We start from the raw sequence: 17,452 nt of genomic DNA on the forward strand, positions 1-17,452 counted from the left end.
AGCTCTGAAAACCTGCTTCCATTTCCAACATCCTGTCTTTGTGCAGCGGGTTATCGGTTCACCAGTAGACTGCACATAAAGCAGAGTAGACTGGTGATAGAGAACACACGTCGGGTGTTGTTGTGTCCAGCGACAGGCTGTCGAATTCTTACCTGCGCCTTCACTCGTAGTCTCGATCAGCTGTTTAACAAATGGGCACGATGCACAAAATATTGTCTTTCACGCATGATTTTGTAGCGAGTAATGAAGGTTTCAGGGGAAATGTATCGGAGTAAAAGTATCGGTTTTCTTTGCGAAATTTAGTGAAGTAAAAGTACAGTACAGATATCCCAAAAAAATGACTTAAGTACAGGAACGAAGTATTTCTACTTTGTTACGATACACCACTGCGTCTGAATCTGTCCACGTGTCTTTTCCCTGCAGGTCGTGGGATGACTTCCATGACTGCGCCAACTTGGCGATGGCCGGCTGTCCGGACGAAGCCGCGGCGGTCTGGGAATCCCTCCGCCAGGAATCCAAGAAGATGCAGTTCTCCGGAAACCTGTACGACATGTGCTCCAACCGCGACGACCACGCGGCGGCCGCCGTCTCCCCACGCGCCTCGTCCAACCGGGAGGAGCTCAACCAGGAGTCTCTCAGGGGCCGCGCAGATCACCTGGCAGGCGACCGCCACCGTCTCATGCTACTGTCTCCCCTGCTGCTGCTGTTGTGTTGGATGTAGCTAGCCTAAAAGAAATGGGACTCTTGTGAATAGATATTAACTTTGTGTATTTATTTCTTTTCCTCTTCCACAAGTCCGTCGACTTTCCACTTTGTTTTCCTCCGCGCTGCCAAAGGGTAGAATATTTCTAACTGCATGTTCAGAGGCCCGACAGTCCTTTTGATGATGCGTCTTTAAAACTGACTGTGCTGTTTCATGCATATTCTCTGCCTTTTAATTAGTCTCTCTGTTGGAAACACACACAATTCATACAGAGATGCACAACCACTGTACAAAGAGAACTGAAAACGCATACATAGTTAAACAGACAGCAGCCTCATGTCATCTGTCTTTATCCCCCACCCCCCTACATCGTTTATCTAGTTCCTAAGTGTAAGAGGGACAAAAGAACGTCCCGCTTGATGAACCTGAAAACTAAGTGATGAAGAGGCCCGATGTCACGACCAGCTATACTTGTTCATTCATCAGTTTTATAGCGTGAAGCCTTTGATAATTATGTAAATCTAACATATAACTGGCTTGCTTGTTTGATGAAGAGATGCGAAAAGAAGGTACTACTGCACGTCAAGTCTTCAATTGGCGAACATTTCAACTCCCACTGGCTTCCCTCTCTACACGCAGCCTCGGTTGGAGCCTCCCTTTCTGTGACCAACGACATTAAGCTTAAAGAAATATGAATAAGGAAACACATTTTTCTTTATAGATTGGTTCATTTTGTTTTCTTCGAGGACATTTCTTCGGGGAGACATTTTAAATTTGACACTTGGAAGCAAAGCAAGATACCTGTGCCCAACACACAGGACATACAGTTGAAGGTAAAGACACAGTGGAATCTAATCGTACCTTGCTAGCTGTCAAATCTATATAAAATATTAAAAAAATTCACGGTATCGGGGTAAGCTAAGCTAACACCGGCCACCTTCAATAAAATGCACTTTGCATTAGCTCTCGTGTTAACTTGTAAGTTGTAGCCTCGTAGCTAGTGGGAGTGTGAATTTGGATATCAGTCAGGTCCCCGCGGAAAACAGCAGCTTCACTAACCTTCTCCCTCTGTCTCCAAGTATTTGCACGAAGGGCGGAGGAGGCTCGGAGGCTCATTACAGCGTGAGACATCATGCAGAGGAAAGTGTGGCTACATTTTACTCGAGTAGATGCTGAGAACTCTCCTTGTCACAAATGCCAGTCACAAGTAGGACAGGTCATACCAGCAAGTTATCACAACATTTGGCGAACAAGCGGAACATAAATCTGCCAAGTTGTTGACGGTTTGCCGAGCAGCCGTCCGCCCTGGTCCTCTGCAGGTTACGTTAGGGATGCTGTACGATGTTTGCCAATAGAATAGGCTAATAAATGAAAGCTAATCGCTTAGCTGATTGTTTAGCTGGCAATGTATTTTAAAGATTTTGGAAATTCTTGTATTGCTGCTCAAGAAAGACTATTTGTGTGCAAACAAGAATAAAAAAGCAATATCGATTGTTTCCTTAATTAATTGTCTTTTTCTCTCACAATATAATAAAAAAGAACCAATGAGAGTATCGATAAAGAACCGAACCGATAAGCAGCATCGATAAGAGTACTAGTATTGATCAAATCCTAATAATAACCATCCTGAGTCCTTGATGACTTTCATTGGTTTAAGAGGTTTAAACAACAATTAAAGACCTTTGTCATTTGCTAGCAATGCACAAATGTATTGTCTGATTTTATGAGAGCTTTTTAAATTCTCCCTCTCCCAACAATCCTGGCTCAGTATGGTGTGCAAATGCATTTGTTGTTTGGGGAATCCTTGCGAAAAAAACTCAAGAACAAAAATGTTGTCAGACTCCTGCCAGTGACGATACCTCTCCCCCAACCGCCAACCTGATGCTCAAAAAATGCGTACGTTGTTTCCTAATACACATTCTTAGCTAAGGTACATACAGAACTGTCGATTGCATTTGGGAGTAGAGATTTGTCTGAAAATGCTTTGGCACGCAGGAGCGTTGTTTCGGCTGGTATGAAAAGCTCGATTGGTTCTTTGCTGCCTTTGAAGAACAACATCGTCGAAGGGAATCCAAAATACCAATGGGATCAAACTGGGAATGATGGATCCTGCAAATTTGTCGTTATACCGGATGTGTGCTGTCGCCCCACAGGATCATACAAGAGCACACAACTGAATAAATTAAAGACACTGAGGGAACATTTGCATGCAGTCTCAAACCGTAATTCTGGAAGGAAAATGCTGGAGTTTCACAATAAGAACAATGTCATGGAAAAGTCTTTGGATTTCAGCTTCCTCTGCAGCAACGCGAGTTTCGAGCCAAAGTTAAAGTGAAGTCGGAGCGTATCTTAAGTTGTTTTTATTTGGTGCTCGTCCAGGTATGAAAACCTCTGAGGCTCCTCCTTGGCATCCTTCACGGCGACCCTACAGTATGGGACCAATATGTTCACCAGTCAGAATCACGGCCCCCTCGCATGCCAAGCGTGCTCCTTGCTTCGGGAGCCGTGGTTTTGGCCCTGCAGGCCTGCCGAAGCTGCTTGTTATTCTAAGTGGCTCGGGGTAACAGTTGTTTCTGTCTGGCCCAGGATCAGAAATACTACCAGATTAGAGAGAGATACAGAGAGAGCGAGAGAGAGATGAGTACACCTGGAAAACAAATATTGTTCTGCTGTGTTGAAGATTGAATCCACCTGTCTAGCAGCGAGGGTGTCTTACACGGGGGGGCTTTAGGTTGGAGGTTTACTTTGTTTATTCGCAAAAACAAACAAGAAATCAAAGCCGTGCTGACTTTAAAGAGTTGCACTAGAATTTTGAAATGGCACAAAAAGAAATCCTCAAAGGCTGCAACAGTACGCACACTTTAAGAGAGGAGGGAAGGGATAAAAAACTGGTTCACCTTATGAACTGATTGAACGTCAGCCTCGCCAGTGGCAAGTTGGTTATATACACACCTACAGGGTTAAATTAAACAGAGAATATTGGCAAGCAGATCCGTAGACAGTTGTATACAGTAGTGGCAATTGTGTTATAGTCTTATTTGGTTTGGGACCTCAATGTCAAAAGTTGACGTTTCATTGGAAAATGTGTCATTCTTGTCACGCGCACACACACAAACTCAACACTTCGACCCTGGGATGTTTAAAATACACCGAGCTACATCGGCAGAATAAACTGTCAGGTAGATCTAAGTGTTAGTTTGAGGGAAGTGAGCAGAAATAAAGAGTTAAAACTCCAATCAGCCCACGGCAATTTTATTTTTTTACATTAGGGACTTCACCCAGAGATATGCTTGGTTGGTTTAAAGAGGCTGCTGTAGTTTTGAACTTTAATTAAACTGACAGAATTAGCAATTAGAGGCCTCAATGGCTAATTCACCAAGGTGCAGTCATTTGAAAAAAAGTCTCGGCGGCGCTCAGATAAGATGATGTCACTGTGGGCTGAATGTGACTAAATCACAATCTCGAGGCTGCGTAAGGAAATCAGATTGCATGTGTTTGGCCTACAGTGATTTCAGCATTGACCTATGGGAAAATAACTACCGCCGATTACATTTTAAGATCTCGCTCCAAAACACACACCCAAAAACAAAACACTCCGAAAATGTAATTATGAGACGATGTGCTTCGTGTAAGTTACGTGGACAAATCCGATTGCAGAGCGGTTTTCAATAATGCTGCAGGGTAAATGCAACGTTATTGACCGGAGCTGGGAATTATTTACCAGCACTGCGCTTTGAGACCGTACATCTCCTCGCCTCCAGCTCGGTTCTCTGACAAATAGGTTAAATTGGACAGAAACAACTGCGGGAGAAATCGTAACATTCTCTAACAACAATACATCATTGTCACATTAATGGTGCAGTATATTTGGTGTTAATACTGTGAACCAATGGCAGAGACCAATAGTAGCCTCTGTGCCACCCATTTTATGTTAAATGTTTTATGCTAAACATTCCTTCACATTCAGACGACGCTTTACATAAACATTTGCTTTGTGACGCAACAAAGACGCTTCAGTGCCTCGCTCCTCAGCGAGACTCTTTGTTTTCTCTCTCTATTGAAAGTCTAAAAGATGTAAAGAGTTGGAGAATCAAAATTCTTTCAAATCCCTTATCAAAATATCCATCTCCTGACATCCAATGGGACGATTCCCACTCTTGCACGCTGTTTCCATGATCGGTCTTATAGAGTTGGTTCTTTAGCTAACGCGCGATCTTAGTGAAGTCAGCGGGTGCATTGAAGGCGCTATCGAGGAGATTTTCCTTCACAATGACAACACAGCGACACGGCAACAGCTGAGTGGGCGGTTCGCAGCTAACGGCGCAAACAGTACAAAATAGAGCTAATAATGTTAAAGCGAGGGGGAAGCGCAGGGTCGGTGCTACGCTTCATAGTTAGCTACAGACAATATTATCTGCTGCTGGTGATATTTCTGTCACTGTGGGCTAAAAAAAATGTATTACATCAATGCTTTCTACATTCTTCTCTTAGACAAGATTGTTGTGTGAGGGAGCTTCGTTAGCGACGAAGCTGCGACGCCTGAAAATGTGTCAATATGTCTCTGAATTTCGCAAAGACTCGTACATCATTTGTTAAATCCGCACAGAAAAACACATGTAAAAATGAGAAATTGTCGTTTCTGGTGAAGTTGGGTAACTATTTCTTTAATAAATTAGCTTTGGAGGCTAAGCTCTGGGACGGAGAGGTATTGATTTTTCTCAAGCTCGTGATAGTTCCTGAAATGTTGAAGCGCACACAACTTTAATACAGTGGCTAAACCAACAGAGAGAGGGGGAAGAACTAAGAAGGCATGAACATCATGTCCGCTTACCAACCCAGACTAGACAGCACTGCAACTCTGAGTGTGAACAAGATCAGCTGGGAACGACGCAGCAGATGTCAGTAGTGAAAAATGTATGTACATTTTGACCTGAGCTTTGAGTAGAACAGCAAGGATCAGAATAGAGACGGACAGACCGACAAACTCCCACCAGGGTACCAGAGTCCTATGCTTGCCTCCAGCGAGTGGATGCAAATCTGCGGCCTCCCAGTTTAAATTACTGACAAAAATAGAAATACCACAAGACTGCAAACTTGGGAAAGCGAAGCAGAAGATAAGTGCGGCAATGAACTAACTCCGTCATTGAAGATACGTTCTGTGAAGATCGATTCGGAGGATGATGATGTTTTATTACTAGAAACACACAGACTGTCAATGAGTTAGGTCACATTTCTGTGTATAGTGTAAATACAGCTCAATGATTATCAATGTATATAGCAGTAATATATTAATATAGTTCATATGTATATCGACAGTGCAAGTGCTACTTTTAAAAGCTTTAATGTTTTCTATTAGTTGTGCTTAACACCCTATCTGCATTATCCGTAGGCCCATCATGCCGTGCGTGAACTACGGACCGCGAACCGGAGTCTGCAAGACTTAACGATATCCTACAGTCTTTTCTTTGAGCTCTTTTGAAAATGAATCATCGAGCAATACTTTAAACTTGGTCATTTGTGATCACCACTCTGCTGGTCACCACACGGAGATGTGAGAACGACCAGGAGAAATGGCCCGAGCCAGCTCAGCATATCTGTTAAATTGCGTAGCATGTCATTAGCTCTTGCACACACCAGCTCCAACCTCGATCAAACTCACATCAAGATGAGCTGTCAGCAATCCCATTGCTAACAGCTAATAACTGAAAATCCAGCCTTTGAGTAGCTTTCGCAATGTTATTCTTTATATATCTAACTAATGGTCATGCTATTGTGAAGTTTGTTTTTTGTAACATTTAATATACCCATAATTCTCATAACTAAGACAAAAGAAGCTTTTCCGTGGGCGAGTCGAGGGGTTGTGGCTAGCAAAAACAAAACAGGTCAAAGAGGCTCTCTGATAAAAAAAAAAATCAAATGAAACGTGGCTTGAGAAGAAGATTTTATGGATATTGACGAAACCAAGTCAGAACTAAAGTTACAGATGCTAGTCAGGGTGTGACGTCATGTCTTAAATTGTCTATAATCCACGCCTGGTGTTGCAGGGCGACGAGAATCAAGTACACAAGTCTAACGGGAGGGCTATCCTGTCGCGTGAAAAATTAAAAAAAGAAGCTTTACATGAACTTTGCTGAGCTATGTAAATTGATATGTAACGCTTTTCCTCACTGTATTGTGTTTTTTGTACCTCAGATGGTGATTTTCTGTGTTTAAGGTTATGTGCGAGTGTGTGAGACAGAGAAAGGGAGAGAGAAAGAGAGCGAAAGGGAGATCAACAATCTCACTGTGGTGTAAATTGGCTTGTTAAAATCAGTCATCCACACAACACATTTCTACATTTCATTATTACTGATTAAAATGCTCCTCTCCAGTACTTTGCAATCCTTTACTTTGTTTGTTGGTAGGGATAGCGTGTGTTTCTGAGCTCTCTGTCTTTGCCTTTTTATGTGCGAAAACGGAACAGCCGGACTAAAGCCAATGTGTATATATGTATGATCCTGTGACACATATGTTCACTCCACATACACATCACACGCTGAGTGTCAAAGAGAATGCGACTCAATGAAAAAAAACCCACAGGTTGTCTTTCAAGTGCTGCTGCTGCTGCTGCTGCTGCTGCAGGCTTGCCATCAAACAGAATGGATATCCAAACATCTGGATCATGGATGGACATTTCCATGGATGAAAGAGGGAAGCCACTCAACACTGCACATACAGATCGCGTAGCTGTATTTTTTACCATGGACAGTAACAAACGCTCTATATTGTAACTTAGTGTGTGCGGCCGAGAGGCTTTTACAAACGGTGCAGGCGTAGCCTTTTCTGCTTTCAATTTCTGTATTTTGTCCCTAGCTGTTTTTCGTAATGTCTGCTTGTCTCCCATTTCTTCCCTCTTCTTTTCTTTACTCTCATCTCTATACTTCTCCTTCGGGTGTTTTCTCTGTGCCCCATCCCTCTATCCATCTACACGTAGTAGGTTTTGCTACCTTTATAGAAACATTAAACTGGTGCTGACTGACCGACTAATCGAGTGTGTTTATGTTGCACTTGTTCCAATGAATGTCTCCGGCATGCTTTGGGCTAAAAAAAAAAGGTTACTTAAGGGCTTTTGCACAATGATATAGTTTTGGAACTGTTGATTTTCCACTCAGAACGCAAATATTTCACATTTTTGTCTGACTTTTCTGCGCTTTGGCCCCACAAATAAAGGCATCAACCAATCACATTGTACGAAACGGACATATTCACAATGTACACCAAGACAGTAAACTTTATTAACCCTATCAAAAACAAGGCATTGTGTACAAAATCATCTGCAAGTCAACGTTGGAGAGCAAGGACAAATTTGTGGCTGAGAACAAGTTTCAGGAGAAAGTAAAGGCCAGAATTCTGACTTAAATACAAGCTTTCAAGACAAGGAACAGTGTTGCTTCATTAATTCATGCAGTACAGTAGAGTCTTTCACTCATTCTCTTCAAAGCTGTGTGCACTGCGTTTTAGTAGTTTGTTTCTCTTGTATGCAAATTTGAAGTGTGAGAAGAGTAAACCTTGACCGAAACAGAGGATGGCACCCATGACTCATCATTTTATTAATAACAACACTGAACTCAAGAGATCTGGGAGTCCTTGCATGCCCAGGTAGAAAGAATTCAGTCGATCAAGAAATTGACAGGTTTAAAACAAAGACCCTAGATAAGCCAAATGTATTTGTGGAAGTAAAATTATCACCCAAACTTTGTTTAAAAATGTTTTCTGTGAAATGAGGGATTAAAAGGTGAACCCAGATTCATTTTGACCTCCAAACAAAGTACTTTTGGTAGCCTGGCTAAACTGTTAGCTTGTCTACAACCTGACTGATCGTCCGATGGCTCATGTTTCTAACCCTGTTGTGCTTTGTGGTGACAATGGCGTCTTGTTCCCGTCTTAATGTAACTTCCTACAAATGGCTATTAGCAAAATGAAGGCAGATATGACACAAACGATAGTTTTTGTTAAAGTATGTGAGCCAAAAGGTGTGAACGAGTGCATCAAATTTGCTTTCACCAGTTTTGCATCTATTGCTGCAGGAGCTCTAAAACCTGGAAATGAGTCAGCATTGCCTCAAAGTCGAGAAGGTTTGTGGTTAAACGATAAATGGACTGTACTTGTGAAGCGCTTTTCTAGTCTTCCGACCACTCAAATCGCTTCAACACTTATGTCATCATTCATACACTGATGACAGGAGTCAACCATGCAAGGTGCCACCTGCTAACAGTCCCACACCGCAAACACAGCATGCGAAAGTAATTGTGGTTCCAGCCCAAGAACACATCGACAAGAGGTAAACACCGCTCCAGCTTTTACTTTTCTTAAAAACAGTGGTTTCTATTAAGTGACTGAATTAGCACTTTTGCTTAGTGGTGCTGACGTCAATGCAACCGTTTGTTTATAGCCGCATGCTTTTTAATTTTGATGATTGTATCTGCGGTATCTAAAAGGGGTGTTAGTTTGTGAAGATTATCTTGCCGGACCGAAAGTGTGAGGATTTTTATCCTGAGGGAAATAGTGTGACGCTAACTTCTACAAAAACATGTACGTCATCCCTGCAGCACTCTAAGGATTCGTATGAATAAATAAACAGTTAAATCAGTGGTTCAACTCGGAATATGTGCTTATTTTGCTTCCTTGACGCGCCAGGTCAGAAGGCAAAATCTCATATCTGTCCGGGTTAGTTTAGTTTAGCATAAAGACTGGAAACAGCTAGCCTGCCTCTATACAAAGGAAACATAATATACCTCCCAGTACCTTTAAAGTTCCATCATTAACATGTAACATGACATTTGTACTCTCATACACTTCTTTTTTCCCGCTAGGCCGAGCTAACCAGCTATTGGCCGTAGCTTCATATTCAAATTGAAGGCATAAGCGTTGTATCAATCTTCTCCTCTCAGCAAGAAAACTAATATTTCCCAAAACGCTGCTACACTGTTGATGTAACGCACTCTGCGTCATCACCACCCTCACGTTTTACTTTTTAAATAATCTGTTCCACCGTTGGTGATGAAACAAAGTACAATAATTCAGATTATGCGAGACTCAATTACGCAACATGTCTCCAAAAAAGTTATGTTTTTGTTTTTTTTCGTGACATTTCACGACTCTGGATTAAAGCCTTACTGGGCAACTCAGCGTGTTTGCAGGCCCAAATGGCTGCGAGAGATAAGTGTTTGAACATTTTGAACTTCAACACCCAGGAATCCTTTAAGGTGACATCAGTAAGCAGCACAATCATCCGTGAGGAGAGCAAAGTAATGTAAGCGGAAAATGTTTGCTGAGTGCAGCTGTTTTTTTTTATCTGGACAGAGTGCTGCTCTCTCTGCTGTGTCGGGTTCAGGTTGGATATCACTTTTAAATTTGGATTCTTCATTTCCTGTGGCCAGATGAGTCAACACATGCAACAGTAGGATTTTATTTTAGTAGACACGGGGAATCTGCTCCAATTCACAGGGACGGGACAAACTTCTTTGTTGCAGCCAAACTCCATGACTTATTCTCCTAAACAAGAAATATTTGTTAAAACTGCATACATAGTGCAGATAACTGTTTTACAGGTAATTTGTAGTCAAATTCTGAGGTCTTACTTCACCAAACTCTATCAAGAAGTTCTGGTCGAAGGTGTTGAGAATGAAGCAAAGGAAGTGGACTCGCAGCATTTCTACCACCAGCTAGAAAGAAAATGTTGCTTCTTGTTTCAGCTGCTGGATTTGAGAACCAAAGCTGAACACGTGGCCTCGCTTTGATCGCATCTCCTCTCTTGCTCTGACAACCAAATCATGACACACAACATGTGTCTTTTCTTCCAGGTACATTGTTGGGTTCATATTCAGAGTGGATTCCAGGAATACTTTTTTGCGCATTATAGGAAAATATTATTCAGGATTCTGACATGTTGCCTCCTCATGTTCATACAAAACCACCACAGGGATAGTTTTACCCTCCTATGCTTAATATATTTTAACAACTATACTCAAATATATTGTTTTGTATATTATTTAAACATTCATCCATTCAGCTTGTAGAATATAACCAGGATATTTCTACTGTGTGCTTTTAAAACTGCATTAAATTGTCTTTATGCATTTTTTAAAATGTTGATAAACCTTTTACTCAGTTTCCTAGATAGTTTTTATTCTTTCTTTACCTCTGTGTAACAGTCTTTACCGCTGTATACATTTCTTAGAAAAAACAATTTCACAATACTTAAAACGACATATGTTACACATGTGTTCTTATATTTAATATATGGGTGTATTTTATCCGTTTGTACAAAACAAACATCTCAGCTACATGTTAGTACATATAGTTTTTAATGTAACTGTGAAACACATATAAAACATTGTTGTAACTGTGTCCAAAGCCTATTATTATATAAATTCTACATATTAATATTATATACAGCAAGGCCACATATCAGATGAACTGGAATTCTTAATTTTATTGCCTTTCAAAACTTAAACGTATTTATTCCTTCATGACAATAAGTTTCAGGGATATAGACAAATTAGTAAAAGGAATGTTTAAAAAAACGAGTTCCTGCTGAGAAGTCAGAGTGTATGTTTCTGTTGACTGAACACTTGAAAGACTTATGGAGGGTTTTTAAAGGAAAGGAAGGGAAAAATGCAAAGCGCTTATCGTTCTGGTAAACGCTACTCCAAAAGCCTACAGCCACGATAGCAATTGTTGTTGTTGTTGTTGTCTGATTGTATAGAAGTCTATGAGAAAATGACTCTACTTCTCTCTTGATTTATGACTTCAGTGAATGTTGTGAACGTGAGTTTATGGTTTCAATCTCTAGTTTAACATCTTCTTTAATACAGCCTAATGTTCCAGACCACAAAGTAGGGTATCCTTTAGCGCAAGGGTGTCAAACTCATTTTTACTAAGGGACCACATGCTTCCCATTTTGATCTCAAGTGAGCCGGACCAGTAAAATCATGACATAATAACGCATAAATAAGGACAATATTTCTCTATGTTAAAATCAATCATCAAAATCTCATCAACACCACAAATGAATATGGCCAGTTTGTCAATATCTCTAGTAATATCAATGCTCCTATCAATTGTGACTGTGGAAAAGTGGTTAACACACCTGTCTTTCAATCAGAGGATCGATGGTTTGAATCCCAGCTCTGCTGGTTTTAATTTTCTTTTTTCTTCTGTCATTTTAACAATTATCCGGCGGGCTGGACTGGACCCCATGGCGGACCGGATCCGGCCCACGGGCCGTATCTTTGACACCTCTGCTTTAGGTTGTGAAGTACCATAATTCAGCAATCCAAAGATGGTCGCTTCCCTTCACTGGTTGCAAAAAAATAACAAGATGGCGACAGTCAAAATATAAGTGGGCAATGTCAATGGGCTGCACTGCAAAGGCATTAAAACGAAATGCTGACGCAAGCAAGGGTGCTCACATATGACAATACCGACATGTGACTGGCCCGTATGATGTGTGCAGTTTTTCCCATCTTATTCTGGGCCAGTGGTTCTCTAACTCCGCAGATCTCTGTAAGATTTCCTTGAGGTTGACTTATCTGCTGTTGCGTCTCTCAAAACAAAATACAGATCTAAGCTCAACATTGAGCATGAATTTAGAGCGACCATATCAAGCCTGCAACCAGGTTTAAAAAAAGATTTGTAGTGTAGAGCAGCTCATTGAAGCCATTAGTACTGATACAACTTGATGGCTGACACATACACTCAGTCTGTTTTGTTTTGCACAGAATGCACGTTCTTATTGTCATGAAAAGATATTTAATGCAAAACATGTTAATTACAGCCACATATTAGTTATTTTTTGCACAGATAGAACTTTATTTGCATTTTTCTAACAAAGTAATTGCACATTTTATTAGTTTTTGTCTGATAGAGAAGTCTGGTTTAATTGCAAGTAATTGCATTTTTTTTATTCTAATATTTGGAAAAGCACATATGGAAAAATAATTTTGTCACAATTTTGCCTTGAACCTTTTTCTTCCTCCAAAAAAGGGCGTGCTTGCTCACCTAAAAGATGGCATATAATATATAAAGAAAAGTCAGTAGTTCTGCAGCTTTTTGACCATAGACGCGATTACAGTGATTATGACTTATCCTGAAGGCGACATGAATGTATGCACCACGGATATAAAGAGATGTATGGAACTAACCCCAAGACTATCCATCCAATAGTCAAGAAAAACCCGCTAAAGGGAAAGTCTGGGGATCACCAAAGTCAGTAGGATTTATTATCTGGGCGCCATGAAAGTGTTGCACCGACTTCATGACAATCCATCCGACAGTTTGTTGAAGGGTCAGTTTTGGGCTGAAGTGGTGGATCAGCTGAATGTCATCTCCATCCCTGGACCCACGTCGCAGCAATCCATATTTACAAGTTATGCTCGCGTCCTGGAAGATATTCTTTCTTGTCAGTCAGTAGGGCTCCCTCAAGCTGTAAATGAAAAGAGAACGAGAGAGAAAGCTGTGTGTGTGTGTGTGTGTGTGTGTCTTCGTTCATACCCACACTGTGATTCATCATCACAAGAGAGCGTGAGTGAGAGTCTAAGGTGAAAGATACGTATGTAGCAGGAGTTGTTTTTGCAGATGAATATTTGATCACTGCCGGATGCCTCTGTAAACAGAGCAGCAGCAGCAGCAGCAGTTTGTACAGTGGAGATGTGGAGACGTCCCAGACTTCTCTGGGTTTTACACGGTAAGTACATGAGCACATGTAAACACACACTCCAAAAGGTCTCGGACGCTGACACACCAACGTTCCTTCCTGCGGCTCTCTCTGTGCTCCCACCAGGCAACGAGCAGCAAACCTCCAGCTCCAGTGGCGTCAGTTAAGGGGGGGGGGAAAACGAGGGTCTGCGCTCAGAAAACTGCGAGTAAAAATCTATGTCAAAGTTCGTTATTTATTCATTCTGACCTTGAGGTGCAAATGTTTCCAACACAGCGGCGGCTCTCCTGCTCATGTACGAGACAGCTGCGGAGCACCTCTGATGCAAAGCCAGAAATAAGCTGCGGCAAGCTGTATTGTAGTAGCAATTAAGTGTGAGAGGAAGTTAAAGCACTCCCAAGCACACTGAGACTCCTGTGTTGTAAATGATGAAGTGCATTGTTGTATCTTTGTTCTGCACATATATATATATATATATATATATATATATATATATATATACATATATATATATACATATATATATATATATATATATATATATATATATATATATATATATATATATACATATATATATATATATATATATATATATATATATACATATATATATATATATACACAAAGATACGTTTGTTTTTATGTATCACAAAAGGCCTATGCAGTCTGTGTCTATCAAACAGACAAACCTCCAGTTTTGAACAATTAGGCCATTGTTGAAAAATATCTTAAACATGCATTCTTTCCCATAGCCATTAGGGGGCAGCTCCTAGATGCAAAAAGTCAAAGCAACCTTGCGACTCTTCTCGATTTAGCACCTCGCTAAACATTCTGAACATGAGTTTATCCTCTCAATATTTGCTTTCAAGTCTTATTCAAAACAGAAGGATGTTCATTGAGTAAATTATGGTCCCATTTAGAGTAAATAGACCACAAAGCAGGGTATAACAAAGTGCCATTTTGTTCCCCGTTTACAAAAAAAAACAGATGGCGACGGCCAACGTGCCGTTCTCGTCCTCGTCACTTCAACTACGGCCACGTCTTATATACAGTCTGTACTTTCACAGAGGACTGCCGTTTGTGTCCCATTGGAAACCAAAAGTCAATGTGATTCATTTCAATTCACGTCTACATAAACATAAATAACAAACACACTTATTTTCAGCCAATACGTGATGGTTTACTCAACGTAGCCAAGTCGTTTTGTTTCAACATCAACCCCTTGTTTAAACCTGCAATCGTAATAGGGAAGAAAATAAGTTTCCCTCAAAATGTTAATGAGAAAGCAGTTTAGTTATTATTTTGAATTAGTTTCATACATCTTTTTCTCAGGGGGTTATATATACTGGTGGTCACACACAAAGAAAATCAAGGCGAGAAATACATCACCTAACCTGCATGTTTTGGACTGTTGGGAGAAACCTTTACAGGAATAAAATAAACTCTCCACAGAAGAGCTCCAGCCGTCTCATCCAGAAAAGGTCTTAATTTGATTTCCTTTTCAACAATATCTTGTCCAATCAGAAGCTAACTAATTACCTTTACATAATGCCTATATCATTTTGTCAGCTTACTGTAGCGTTATATTTATAGATCTGATGGATATCTGAGAGTGACATTAAAACATTTAATTATTCACGACATATCTGCTGGCCATAAATTACTAGCTGAATGTATTAAAAGAACATGAGAAACCTCACTATTCTGCCGGGAAAGTCACAAAACTGTGAGCGCTTTATGAAGAACAAAGCTATCATTGTTCAGAGAAATAACATAAAATGGATTTTTATCTACAGCACACTGCTAGCAAAGGTTCAAAACAGACATATACAATAAGCTCATACATAAACTATAGTAGCCACATGTGTGCTTCATGCTACTGTAGAGGACACCTTTGATCAAATCTGAGAGGCAAACCAGCATAAAATGTAAAAAGCACACTTATTATTAGTACAAGGTACAATAACTGAAGACAGTTTCATCTTATTTATCAGCTCAGATCTTCTAAATGCGGCGAGTCAGTAAAAGGACCGGATCCTGAGATATAACCTCATCCAACAAAAGTTAGGGGGAGCACAATTAAGATTGTCCCCACTAGAAATACTGCTCTGAGTAGTTACTATCCAAATAGAAACAAATGACATGCCTTGTTTACGTATGATAAGATAGAAACATGATGCATTTATTGTAAAATGGTGCCATAAGCGAGAGCGAGAGCTTATCGATTGCCTCTCAGCGGACCTCGCCAGGGCGACAGCTGAGCCGGCGGCGTTCAGCTAACGGGCACGAACAGAGAGAAGCGGCGCCGGCAGTACAACTGCTGACAGAGCTAACCCGCCTATAATGCCTGAGGGGGAACCGGAGGGTGGTCAGGGCCGCGTTATCGGCTCTAGCTAGCAAATTGTTTGCTGCAATGTCAATGCTCTAAAATATCACATTCATCAACTTTCCAGTGGTGACTGTGGTTTCTGCTGCGACAAGTGACAATTGTACATTGCGATGTAACGGAACCGTAACACAAGAAGAGAAGCACCAGTGAAGTCTCTTAGAAGACTGAGTTTCACAGAAATATCCAATAACATAAGCTGACATCAGCCGCCATTAGCGCCTGGAAACCGCTAAAAAGTGTATTCAACAGATTAAGACACTGTACCGTTGGTTTCCTTAACTTGCAGGTTTATTGCACCGAATGTTCACAGTCTCATCATGGGGGTCTTTGCTAACAGTTGCTCAGGCACAACAGCTAACAAGCTCAAGTAGCATCCCCCACACACGCACAACAACACACGCAATAACACTTCTTCCGAAATCCACCCGCCTCCCCCCCCTTGCTCCACCAATCACAGGCCATAACCCTACCAACAAGCACGCTGCTGCTTCCCTGTGATTGGCCGGAGAGAGTGAGGGGCCCCTGACCGACACATCCCCCCCAACAGACGCCTGTACAGGGTCGCGACAATACGTTGCATTGCTCGTACTTTGAAGGCAACTTCTCATTTTCCGTAAGATTGTGTCATTTCATAAAGTTACATTCTCACTTTATTTAAACCGCACAGCGCTATAGGAAGGAGTGGCTGCTGCTTCAGGTGAACTCATCAATAACTTAAAGGGTCCTCGCTTCAGAAAGAGGGCATGTTTTCATTCTGAGCATCAACATTCGCTGCAAGTAAAAACCAATAGTATAAATATTGCATTTACAGTTGTCAGAGAGAAGCTCCATCTCCGTTTATTTATTTTTTTCGCTTTCAAAAATAACATTATTGTGTTAATCTAAGCGCAGAGAGAGCGAAGGGAGAATGGATGCGGCGAGTAAAGTAATGGCATTGAGGAAAGGAGAAGGGGGAGACGCAAGGACTTAAAGGACAAACTGTGAAGCTTTATGCAAGGAAGAGGGGGTAAACACTGGGGAAAGAGTGAAGGAAGAGAGAGAGATTGAAGGTTACTAATGAACGGCTAAACTGGGTAAAGGAGGAGGAGGAGGAGGAGGAGGAGGAGGAGGAGAAGGAGGCGGAGGAGGGGGCGGAGGTGGAGGCGGAGGTGCAGGAGGGAGAAGAAAGAAAAGTGGATGGGAGAGGGAGGTTAGGAAAAGAATGAACGGGTGTCAAGGGAAGTTTAAAAAAAGATGTTTTTTTATGAGACAAAAAAAGAAAGGTCTCTTTGTGTGTGTGTGTGTGTGTGTGTGTGTGTGTGTGTGTGTGTGTGTGTGTGTGTGTAAGTGACCTTGAGCGAAATAATCAGTAGCTACATGTTATTTGAGGCATTTTACACACACACGCACACGCGCAGACACACACACACACACACACACACACACACACACACACACACACACACACACATATTCAGTGTCAGTAATGAAGACCTAACAGAGTAGTAAACGGACTGCAAGGCTCAAGTAAGAGGTGTGTGTGCGTGTGTGTGTGTGTGTGTATGTGTGTGTGTGTTACAACATTGGTTTTCTCTGCTTGAAAACAGTGTGTCATGGACATGTAAGATGTTTTCATCTACTTCCACTGGATATATGTGTGTTGTTTTCCACGTGTGATGTG

At 41.2% G+C, this 17,452-nt stretch overlaps 1 protein-coding gene across 1 annotated transcript in view; it reads left to right on the forward strand.

The window, feature by feature from the left end:
• Positions 1–2,428, forward strand: part of nrn1la (neuritin 1-like a) — a 53,064-nt gene extending 50,636 nt beyond the window's left edge. The window contains exon 3 of the mRNA XM_068603512.1: positions 424–2,428. Coding sequence (XP_068459613.1) covers positions 424–721 — 298 coding nt within the window. The 3' untranslated portion in view covers positions 722–2,428. The remainder of the gene's footprint in view (positions 1–423) is intronic.
• The last annotated feature ends 15,024 nt before the right edge of the window (positions 2,429–17,452 follow it).

The sequence above is a fragment of the Clinocottus analis genome, unplaced genomic scaffold (genome assembly GCF_023055335.1).
Source record: "Clinocottus analis isolate CAN_PGR_092001 unplaced genomic scaffold, fCliAna1.0.p SCAF_6, whole genome shotgun sequence".
NCBI lineage: Eukaryota > Metazoa > Chordata > Actinopteri > Perciformes > Cottidae > Clinocottus > Clinocottus analis.